At 33.8% G+C, this 12472-nt stretch overlaps 1 protein-coding gene across 3 annotated transcripts in view; it reads left to right on the forward strand.

The window, feature by feature from the left end:
• Nucleotides 1-12472, forward strand: part of KCNT2 (potassium sodium-activated channel subfamily T member 2) — a 359890-nt gene that overhangs the window by 275884 nt on the left and 71534 nt on the right. For 2 of the 3 annotated variants that reach the window (XM_042925450.1, XM_042925449.1), the window contains one exon: nt 7534-7668. In XM_042925450.1, coding sequence (XP_042781384.1) covers nt 7534-7668 — 135 coding nt within the window. Of the gene's footprint in view, nt 1-4053; nt 4126-7533; nt 7669-12472 lie in introns of all 3 variants that reach the window. The other variant, XM_042925448.1, reaches the window with a different exon arrangement.

Consider the following 12472-nt stretch of genomic DNA (forward strand, 5'->3'; position numbering starts at 1 on the left):
TGATACATTGTCTGATATATCAGAGCCCTTATTAAAGACATTCAATCTTTGGGCTCATGGATCTGAGATATGGTCTAAGCTTACTTAACTTCTTGATAAGGCTTTTGCATGTTATCAAATATCTCTAAGCCTCAATTTTCTCATGTGTAAAATGAGTAGGACATTTATCTGAACAGCTAATTTTGAGACTTTATAAGACAGTGTGTATGAAGCACTAGTGAAATATCTCACTTAGAAAGGCAGTCAGGAAATGTCAGTTGTCCCCCTACCCCCCATACCAATCAAGAAAATGACATTGTCACTATTCAAACTGATGAGTGGATTTGGGCGAAAACCCAATTAACAATAAAGGGAAATTTATTTTAAGCACTTAAATGAAACTACTTATATATTTTTAAGAAAGGAATAAACTACTTAACAGAATTATGAAATGCTGACAAAATAAACTGTCTCACTATATTGATTCACTTCTTGAATTTGAAATACAAAAATTAAGTCCATCACATTTATTACTTAAATGGGAAATAATGATCTTCAACTTTGCAAATCCATGCAAATCCACAAACCTTTTCACTCCTAACAATCAGTAGCTAATTAACATTTGCATATAATGGCAATTTTTATAATGAAAGCTTTTGTAAGAATATTATGTTTTAGACTCATAAACAGTCATCTTTCTTAATATAATTACAGTTAGGTTGCAGATTAATGATGTGCTCACTTTTTTTCTGTTTACTAACATCAATTACGTCTGAGTTTGTTGAATTTTAATTTCTTGTATTACTATTTAGATACAACATGTTTCATTTGAGTCTGTGTACATTTCTTTTGTTCTAGATCTCTTTTCCTCTTTATCTTTTCTTGATTTGAAATACTTTTTTGTATATTAAGCAAAAAATCTATGAATTTATAAGTAACATATAAATATATAAGTAACACATTTTAAAAAATGCTTAGTTTTGAGAGAGAGAGAGAGAGGGTGAGCAGGGGAGGGGCAGAGGAGAGGGAGACAGAGGATCTAAAAGCAGGCTCTGCGATGATAACAGAGAGCCCAATGTGGGACTTCAACTCTCAAACCGCGAGATCATGATCTGAGCTGAATTTGGACGCTTAACTGACTGAGGCATCCAGGTGCCCCTAAGTAACCCATTTTTAAATGTTTCTTTTTTGCTAATTTTTTTGTGATGAGCTTTAGAGTTAAATCTGTAATTATTTTCACTTTTCCATAATGTAATTTCTAACATAGATAGGTCTTCTGTATTTAACATTCAGATAAAAAATGCATACATTTTATTCTATAGTATTGATGGTTTTGTTTTCCTACATTCCATTCTTCATCTGTCCTATGTTTAGGGTGCAGCATAAGAATGGGACATTTCCTGTTTTTATTAGAGTTTTATGTTTTTGCTTAGTGTCTTTCAGTGTAAAGGTTATGTTTGCCAATTAACTTCAATAATTAGAAAGATTAGTCTATTAAGAGCCTATATCATTTATGTCACTCATCAATTACTAAGCAGTTTAGTGACATGAACACTGTTGCCAATTTATTTAAATGAGCTAACATAGTACATACAAATGTACAATTGCTATGTTCTTTATGTTTCAAGTTTCCTTATAAACTAACTTTATCAATAAAAGTAGATGAATCTATTTGTTATACAAGTTACATTTGGCAAAAAGTATGGCATATAAGATTCTCTACATTAGATATGCTTCATCAAGATTATATATTTACTAGGTTTCAAGGGCTTGATTTACCTTGTAACATAGCTGAATTTGTGTAAGGATGAGCTAAGCTAGCATAATGCAGATGCTAATGTAGTTTCTGAGGGTGTAGAAGGTTGCACATCGTAAATACATGTTTGTGGCAGAATTGCATGTGGCTAAAATTCTTGAGTTTCCTAAAACAAGGCAATAATTTTGATGTCTAAGTACCTTTAATGATTGCTACTGGAAAAAGCAACAAAATACAAAGGACATATTTTTATTTTAACTCTAATTGGGAGCATTGGCATAAAGTAAGGACTTAATTTTTGTCCCCAGTGACCCCAGTACTATTTATTACACAGTTTTTCAGTATTTTCATTAAGTTGAGTTATTCAATAACATTATTTACTCTTGCTTTACTGGCCTTTAGAATAGAGAAGATGGCATAAAGAAATTGAAATGATCTGAATGTAAAAGAATGAGTCAGAGTAAAAGTGTGGTTATTCCAGCCAGGGTATGTATCTGCAATTAATAATGAAGGATTATAGATCCATCTCTGTCACATAGATTATTGAGCTACTCACTTTATCTGAGTAGAACTGCAAAGGAGTGAAGAGAGATGAAACAAAATAACAACCAAAAAAAGACACAGGCAAAATGATTTTTCAAACCACTGCAAAATCTCAGTACGGTTCCAATCTTGTGGCACTGTGTCCTCACACCTGCTTCTATAAACATGAGCTAGGGGAGGGGAGTCATGGAGGTTATCGAATGAGCAATGAGAATGGCACTTCTAATTTTAAGAAGCGGAGCAGTGCTCCGACCGAACCAGAAGGTTCTATAAAAGACTGCCGCTCGGACTGTATATTGTTATAATATTCATTGAGATGAACATGCATCATGAGTTTTTAAAATATCTGTATTCTGTGATTCATTAATATCCTTCTATGAATGCTTTGGCATAAATGATTTAAAAACTAATACAGGAAAATGTCATCTAAAGATGTTCATACCAGTATGGTATATAATAGCAAGATATAGGAAATAACCTGTAATTTCAAGAGTTAACAATATGAAAGTGAGAATAATTTATATACTGAATAATTGAGGATTTTAAACATTAATTGTGGTACATTTATAATATGTAATAACATGGGGCCATTTAAAATGACTATGAAGAAATTTAATGTTGAGCTGAATCAACATTACAATAGTATTCTTTGGAAGATTGTCTTTTTAGCTTCACTGTATTGTGCATTCTTTTTCTTTAGAGTTAAAGGGTTAAGAGGATGATCAACAGGAAGAAAATAGGTCAGGGAGGAAAAGACTTCCTCTAGCTGGGATATTAGAGATGCTATCCTTCCCTTTTCCTAGAATTTCCCTCTCCTTCTCTTTTACTGGCAAACATCCAAATTTAATATCACTTCTGTGAAATGATCCCCAATTCTGCTTTCTGAGTGCAATCTATTGTTTTTTTTTTTTTCTGATTAAACCATATATTGTAATTATGTGCTTTTGTACATGTGTTCCGAAAGCTGTATTTTATATAGTACAAGGTAACATGATATTCTTTTTTGTGTATGCCTTAGTATAGAAATGTCTATTATATAAATATATGGGTACATATATGCTGAGTGAATAGATGCATGAAAGAGTTAATAACTTTATAAAATGAATATAATAGATTAAGTGATTTCTAAGGAAGCATCCAGGTTTATGATTCTTCCCCCAAATATGCCTATAAGTATAGATTTTAATATATATTTGCTCAACAATATACATGGAGTAAGTCAATTATGTAAAGGTGAAATACTTTTAATTTTATATGATACATATGTTACATGGGTGCATATACTATATTTATTGATTAATAGGCTGATACATTAAAAAGGGCATGTTGTAATTGTGTATATCCCTTAGAGAGATTGCTCTTAATAAGCATGCTAATTTAGTTCTCTATGCTTTGGGCCATCCAAGAAAAAAATGATTAATTTCTCATTTTACAATTCTTCCTCTGCATGAATAATTTTTAAAGTCATTGATAAGACTTTTTAGTCATAATTAAGGATATCAATTCAGTATTTTTGTAGAATAATGCCATAATGTTTCTGATTTAGAAAGAAATACAACTTGTTTTTATAATATAATATAATAGTACATTGTATTATTTATAACAAGTACAAACGATATTTTATAATTAATGTTAAGAAAAAAGGCACTTAAAATTAATCTTGTCAACAGTGTTTAGTTTTGGAAATGCAAACTAAGTCAACTTACTTCCTTTCCCTAGAAGCGCTGCCACTGTTGTGACATTGTGTTTCATTTTGTAACCCATCTGCTACTTAGGCCAGATATGCATTTTCTGGATGCAATCTGTTGGTTTCCAATGGTTTACTACATGGTGGGCTCTATTGACAAGTAGGTGACAAAATCTTTGGCGCACTAACTAGTGTGGTGTCCTGTGGTTTGTCCTGTGCTGTGCCCCCGTGTTGCATGATGAGTGTAATTTGCCATTTCAGTATTGCAAATATGGTGTATTTTGCATGCAGAGCTTATGGTCTCGTGTTATACATCTTGTATTCAAACTTCCTAAAGCAGTAATCTGTTGTTGAATTAAAACAAATCTTGCTGCATGAGAATTTTGTCACATTTGTTTAGTTTCTAAAGCTATTTTAGTTTTGCACTGTCTGTAGCAATAATGTTGTTACTAAGGGCCGAGGGATAGAGAAAACCTAAAGGTTCAGTGTTGTGATGCATTGATGTCATTGTCATAACTTCTAGAAACCTTCAAAATAATTTAGAGATGTTCGTTTTAGGCCAGATTTATAAACTGGAGCATTTCCTTAAGAGTTTACTTTATTCTAGTAACATATATCAATCTATAACTTCTAAAAATGTGTTAATTAAAAAGTCAAATGTGTGCAATATGTTAGTATTAAAATACAAATTCTTTTATATGCATGAGCATATAAGAAATATAAAAACTAAAGATCATAAAACTAATATGCATATAAAATGTGTTAGCTATCCATTAAAAACAAAATGTCTACCAGAACCGTTGAAACAAAATGCTAAAAGTTATCAATTAAGAGCTTTCATGCTTACGTTTTGTCCTGTAGATATTGAAAAAACAAAGTCTTATAACTTTGGAAGTGTTTATTGGCTGTTGGATATATTAAAGACCAAACTAACTTATATCTAGCCTCTAGTCTACATTAATATAATTTACATGATCAGTTATCTTAATACTAACCAACTAAGATGTAGTTAGACGCATTAAAATTACTATTTAAATCCATGAATGTGAAATCAAACTATATTTTATCATTAGTAATGTTACTGTGAAATGATAATATTCTATTAAAATTCATTAGAAAAACAGAATACTTAAAAGATGAATAAACCTCCCATCTGTCTTTGTTGCTGTAAACTATGAAATGAATTCTTCCTCTATAAAAGTGTATATGTTGAGACAAAGAACTGAGAGGGTCAAGTTCCTATGAATGGAGAAAAAAGCAGGATTGGCAACAAGTTGATAATTATTGAAGCTGGGTTGGGTGATTGAAATATGGAGGTTCACTGTGTTATTCTCTTTTGCCAATGTTTGAAATTTCCCTTAAAAAAACAGACACACCTTTGAATGAATTAAAACCCATTCACAACACTGCCATATACTCATACATTCACATTGTAGTTCTTCTTGGGAAGGCTTAGAGAAGGGTACAAAGGAAGTTGTTTCCTCTTGAGATTCTTTTTTTCAATATTAACTTTTATCTTAGTCAGCCATCTGGTGGCCAGCTGTGTAAAGCAACTGTGCTGAATAAAAAAATAGGCAAGTGGCTTTGCAGATAGGATAGTGTGGAAAAATCATGATAGACATGACATTATAATTCATTGGTAGCATAATAAAGATAAAAAAGGAATAAAATGTAATATTAAATGGATATAAAAATAAGTTATTCAAAGTTAAAACATGAAGAACAAAATGTTTCTACGTGTTTCTGAAATGCCATTCCAATTTTATGTATTTTCTACAGATTTAAACTCGTACCTAATCATAATTACTAAAATCATTTGCCTAGGTTATATGTGAACTACAGCAGCCAATATTTTGAGTATGGAATTAACTGATACATGTAGGTATAGGTAACTATTAGCTATTTGGCACAGGTACTTACAGTGAAATTTTTTGTCAAGTTTCAACCTCATTGATTTATTACTAACGAAATATTCATTTTTCTGTCATAACTTTTATGTGTATATCCTTTTCCAGTCAGGCTTACCTTCTTCCACCTTATCTGTCCCTCTTTTTATGTAGATAATTATAATGGAGAGATGATTTTTTTTTTTTTAATTGGGGAGAAGGATTTTAAGAGCTGACATAGAAAGCAACTTAAAATTATAATAAAGTGAATTGAAGGCATCATTTTTATGGCCCATAAGGGACTATATCACATTAATTTTCTACCTATTTCTTTGTTTTTAAAAAATGTATTTTAATAGACCTAAGAACAATTATGAATTTCTTAGTTAAAAGGAACATCCAAATAAAGTATTTCTAGGGATTTAAACTTGATCATCATATTGATTGGATATTGTGGTACTGGCCCCTCTTACCATAGGAAATTTATTTGGAATAACATTCTGTTTCCATAGTTTTAGCCATAAAATCTTTGCCACAGAGCATTGTTCCTGATCCAAGCAAAATATTTTTTCTGAACTACCCCTGGGGATCTTGGTAATAAGTCTGAACTACCTTGGGGATCTCAGAGCTTTGGTAATACTCTCTCACCTCATAACAGAATAAGAAATCCCACCTCCTTCCTTATCATAAGAAGAAAACAGTTCCCTCTAAAGTAACGTGGCTAGTTCAACCAATCACACACTTGGAAAATATCCTCGGGGAACTGACCCTTCAATTGAAGAATTTAAAAGGAACTACTGTTTTTTAAGGTCTACACTGTCTTCAGTCAACTTTGTACCAACAACATTCTTACACATTCAAATTTAGTCTCCTTTATCTACTTCAGCCCTATTTTTCTAGTTTGTATGAAGCAGAGGCAGTGAGATAATGGTTTCCTTGTTTCAGCTTTAATGGTAACATTTTCTTTTAATTCAGTGGGAAACTGCTAGTTTTTGTCAGTGATAGGGGAGAAGACTGACTATTATAATTCACAGGAACTTGTATCTAGTTTAGCAATTATTTCATGCAACTAAAGAAATTAGGTTATTCAATCGGTTGCTCAAAAACTAAATGGTAAATGGTAAGTTTGAATACAACTGATATTTATATATTTTTCATGCTCGTGGCTGTGTTGAACCAATCTTTAACACATAGCTCTCACAAAGAGATAATCCACATTTGAGAATATTTCATAGTTTACCATTTCTTTGTTGGGCTAGACCATCTAAGGTAATATGAGTATTCATCTCTACTCTTACCGAAAGTACTGTAGGGATAAAGAAGATGTAAATGTCATGTCTTTGAAATAGTGAGAGAAAAGTTCTGATATGCTTTATTTCTATTTGATGGCAAAATGGGTGTTTTCCGTGTTTTCCTTATCTAATTAATAAATATTATTTAAAAATTCTTAAAGCATAGTGCTTTGAAACGGTTAAGATCTAATGAAACATAAACAGCTCAAAAACACAAATTATTTAATATCTGTAGAGAATGTATTATAATCCCCATTAACATCTACCAGGGCAAACTCTGTGAAAGCCATCTATGAGGGCAACCTATACAAGTGTAGTGGGTAAGTAAGCACTGATCTTAGTACCGTGATTTATTGAAAGTCCATTTTTCTCTGTTGATTTTTATCAAAGCCTAGATGACTTACTCAGGTGTGGAGTGACTTTCGCTGCCAACATGGTGGTTGTGGACAAAGAGAGTACCATGAGTGCCGAGGAAGACTACATGGCCGATGCCAAAACGATTGTAAATGTGCAGACCCTTTTCAGGTAACTGTCTGAATAGCTCTGCCCTGTTGTCTACGTACCGCTAAATATCTGTGAAATATTTGACTCTGAGTCTGTATAAAAGGAATGAACATGAGATACTTACCCTGAAGTTTTATGTTCATTCATTCAATCCAAAAGCAAATACTTATTTAACATCTAATGTATGACTGGCACTATATGTTTAATTTATTTTATTTTTTTTTTAAGTTTATTTACTTATTTTGAGACGAGGGGGTGGGGCAGAGAAAGAGGGAGAGAGAATCTCAAGCAGGCTCCACACTATCAGCGCATATCCTGGCATGGGGCTTGAACTCACAAACTGTGAGATCATGACCTGAGCCAATGTCAGGAGTTGGACACTCAACCCACTGAGCCAGCCAGGCACCCCACCATGTGTTTAAGTTTTAATGCAGGATCATCATTCTTTTAAAAATCAATAGAATAATAAGTGTGGTTTTTTTTGTATAGTTTAACATAACAAATTCTAAATCCTGTGCTGTAGTAGTCATGATTTGTGACAGACCATGTGTGTTACAACTTTGGTTTTATGCCTGGCAGTGGCCAATAGTACGCGTTTACAAACTGGATTACTAGGAATGAAATATCGTAAGACTGTGAACAGGTAATTTACCCATGTTAGGAGCCAAGTCATAAGTCATCCAGATAGGAATTTTTTTTATGGTTATCTTTGAGTAACAGTGAAAACCAAAGAAAAGGTCATGCTCTAATCAAAGTCAAAAACTCCCCTGTAAATGAAGACATCTATGTCACTTGAATGGTTCTTTCTGAAATCATTTTAAAATTTAAATATCTAAAAGATCACTATTTCAGTTTCATGATTTTTGCACAAGGCCAAAGGACATACCTGAGCTACCAAATTATGGAAGTAAATAAAACAATCTGAACTCCATCATCATCTCCCATCACTCCACCTTTATAACCTTTATATTGTAGCAAAGCATATACTGAGGGTAATTTTCAGTTTATAGTTTGAGTTTAGAATTCAGAAGAGAGAGGCTAGATGTGAGTCCCACTTAAGGTGATTATTTACTATATGATCTTGGGCAAATTATTTCCTTCTCTAAACCTCAGTGTCTTAATCACAAAGTTGATTGGAATTTAAAAATATATAATGCTGTAGCACGTGACTGGTAGTTTTCAATTATTCAGTGAAGGCTACTGTAATATTAGCACTCTCACGATCGCTTTCATCTGACAGAGTGGAAAAGCCACAGACCTTGGAAAAATATAACAACAAACTTCATCTGTCCCAGAGGTGCTAGTAGACACTATGTGACCTCAAGCATATTTCTTAACTTCATAGAAATTCAGTTTCTCTCATGTATAAAATGCATGTGGACAATAGTTAACCCTTCTTGCAGTGTTAATGTGAAGACTGGAAATTAGGTATATAAAGAGTCTGTTTTCCAGCATCTGGAAAATTTACTCTGAACTTGCATGAGAAAGTCTTGTGTCAGAAGGAGAACAAACGTACCCTCTAAAGTTACTGTAATGAGGCGGTTCATTTAGAATAAGGCTGACTAGTTCTTGAGCTATATGAAATAGTACAGTTAAAGGGAGAATAGCACATGTTTAAAATATGACAGATATGTAAGTAATTTTTTTTCTCTAGAGAATGCAAAAGGATATTATAGGGTATAAAATTAATTTAGAAGGATGAGATTTACAGCCAGTGAACAACGTAACATCATCCTTTTTATTCCCTGTGTGGCAAAAGCTAGTTATATTTTTAACAAGAGAGGATCTTTGGTTCTTTTGATTAAACATACCATTTTAGCTTTCAACTTATCATGAGTTTATTTCTATTACGGTAAAGTTTCTATTGACCTACTTTTATTGTATATACTATGAATGAATAATTTTGATTTTAAGATAACAATCAATCAATCAATCAATCAAGAATAAATCCCCATCTTACTGAGCGATGCAAAGGCTCTAATATTTTTAAACTAACTGACCAGAATAACTAAGGGTAGATATACATGTAGCGATATTACCATTATTTCACTAAGTACATAACAATATTTTTTAAGAAAACAGTTCTGTGAAACATTTTTTATGGGGTAATCCATGAGCTCCTAATCTAAACTAGTGCTAAACTAGGCTAGTCTTATATAATAAAGTGCAATGGATCCCCATGATGTACTGAATGTTATTTATATAGATAAATGACCAAAACTATGCAAATTTATTAGTTTCATCGTATAGGTGCAGTCAGTTACCACCCTTGAGGTCACCCACATTCCTTGAAGATTTTAGTTCCTGATTCACTGTGACTCTAGAAATCCTGCTTCTATCATAATTCTTGATGGTATCAGCAATCCTACATAGATGATCTTTTCAGTGTTTTACCTTAGCCACCTGTTCTCATGGTCGTAGCCTTTACCTTGAAGTACCAATGATTTTACCCTCCTTCTTTTCAGTTTCATTCAGTTCTCTGAGTACTACTACTCTGAGTACTATTGGGGGTATTTCTTCTAATACCCTCAATCTTAGCAGCCTTTTGTCTCCACTAGAACCTACTATCCACTGGTTCTGCTACCTTTTCACTGTCCTTAGTCATCTGAGGGCTTTTCTTCCATGCTTAACAGATTAAGTTCCAATATCAAGCATTATAATCACTCCTGTGCTGAAACCCTGAATTAGTGTCCACTAATTACTGATTAGTGTCCACTACTGTGGACTGACACCGATCTTAACTCTCTTTCCTGTCTCCCTTCCTCCGCCCTCAGTTTTCTATCCTTTCAGCTTCTCTGCCCATCACCTTGCATGAAATTTCTTAGAGACAGATGACAAAATTCCAGAGGTAGGATCCAGTTATCTTCATAAGTGAGCAACAGGCAATCAGAAATCCAGTCATAGTGGCTGGATACCAAGCTATTTAGGATTAAAGCTTAAGGCTCCATCTCTAAGAGAACACTGAGTATATGAAAGTCAATAGTGTTAAAAAGGATTGAAGAAGACTAGTTAAGTGATGCAAACAGACTTTATTTAACATTTCACGAAGTGGGCAGTCTCCATTCTCAAGGATCAAGACAACTACAGAATGGAGTGTGAGGCAGGAAGCTTTTATGGGGTAAAGAGTAAGGAATAAGAAAGAGAGAAACAAAAAATGAGTAAGGAACAAAAAACAAGGAAATAAGTATAGACCCCAGAGTTGGCTTGGCATTTTGGGATTGGCTGACTGGATATATTGTGTTTCTGGTCAAGTGGAATATTTACAGGTATCAAGTAACAAACCTAAAACAATTTAGTAATGAGTTTGATATTTTTTAAAAAATGTTTATTTATTTATTTTGAGAGAGAGAGAGAGAGAGAGAGAGAGAAAGAAAGAGCACGGGAGGGGCAGAGAGAGAAGAAGAGAGGGAATCCCAGGAAGGCTTTGTTCTATCAGGGCAGAGACCAACGTGGGGTTTGATCCCATGAACCATGAGATCATGACCTGAGCCAAAATCAAGAGTCAGACACCTAACCAACTGAGCCACCCAGATGTCCCGAATTAGATATTTTTTAATCAGTGGAAAGCAGCCTGTGAATTGGGGGAGTACAGTGCCTCACAAGCAATGAGACACTTTCCCGGAGAGATTTTGGGCAAGACTGAGATTTGCAGAATGTTAGAAGAGGCAACATGGAAACAGGGCATGATGGGCTAGGAGGTCAGGCATTTGCTAAGGCTAGTAATAGATCCTGTTTTCTAGCATAAGCTGAGCTAGCTAAAGCTGAGTTGGAGGATTAGGGTTGGTGTATATTAGGTTTCCTTGATAGATATTTACCAAAAGTACAGGCTGACATGTTTAGATTTGTAACATGGGCCAGGCCACTGAGACAGCCTCTGTTTTGTGGGTCCCAAAATACAAATTAACGTTATCACAGAGACAGAAAAGTTATCTAAGTTTTTAGTTTGCTGGCATGGCAACCCAACAGGAGAAGCTCCATCGTGGTCCTAGAATTTTTTTCAATAATAATATCACGAAAATATCTCAGCCAGTCCTTATATCTTCATGAATATCATTAATTTCCTCAAACAAGAGCCGAATTCTAATCTTCTCTGTAGCTGTATATATTAAGCAAGTTAAGATTACCTTCTGCTGTTGCTCTGTATAGAGCAATGCTACATTTTATTAGCATTAGTTTGTAAATACCATTTATCTTGGTTATTTTGACATTCCATTTTGACATGGGGCATTTTGACCTTTACATTTTCAGCTTTTAAAACTACTAAAGAATATGTTAGAGGAATCTTCAATCTGTGGTTGTATTAGAGTCCAGAACATAAGAATGAGATGGAATTCAAATATGAAATGAAAGCAACAGTGCTCTAGTTCTAGGTATTGATAAAAACTGGTATGATTTGTTTTGCTGGCTAGGAATAGGGTTAAATTTGTTGTTATTCAGAAGCTCACAGTGACCACTTGAACCCGTACCTGCCCAGCTTACTCTACAGCTTCACTTGACAAGGTCTCTCTTTTGTCCAGATTGTCCAAGGACCTTTCAGAGTTACTCAGTCCCAAAAGACCAAAGGCAAAATAGGAGAAACTCACTAATTCACTAGCAGTATATTTGGGTGGCGGGGCTAGGAAGAATTAGAGAACAGTTGGGGGCATCGGGAGAATTCCTTTTCATCTGGAATTGCATTTATAACTCAAACATAGTTTTGTAATTGAAAACTGGATTACACAATTCAATTGTCTTTATCCAGTAGGGCAATTATATATTTGCTGGTTTGGCCCTTGCATGTTTCTTCCAGAGAACCTACCCAGGAAGTGTTTTATTTTCCATATCC

This window comes from Panthera leo, chromosome F3 (genome assembly GCF_018350215.1).
Source record: "Panthera leo isolate Ple1 chromosome F3, P.leo_Ple1_pat1.1, whole genome shotgun sequence".
Taxonomy (NCBI): domain Eukaryota; kingdom Metazoa; phylum Chordata; class Mammalia; order Carnivora; family Felidae; genus Panthera; species Panthera leo.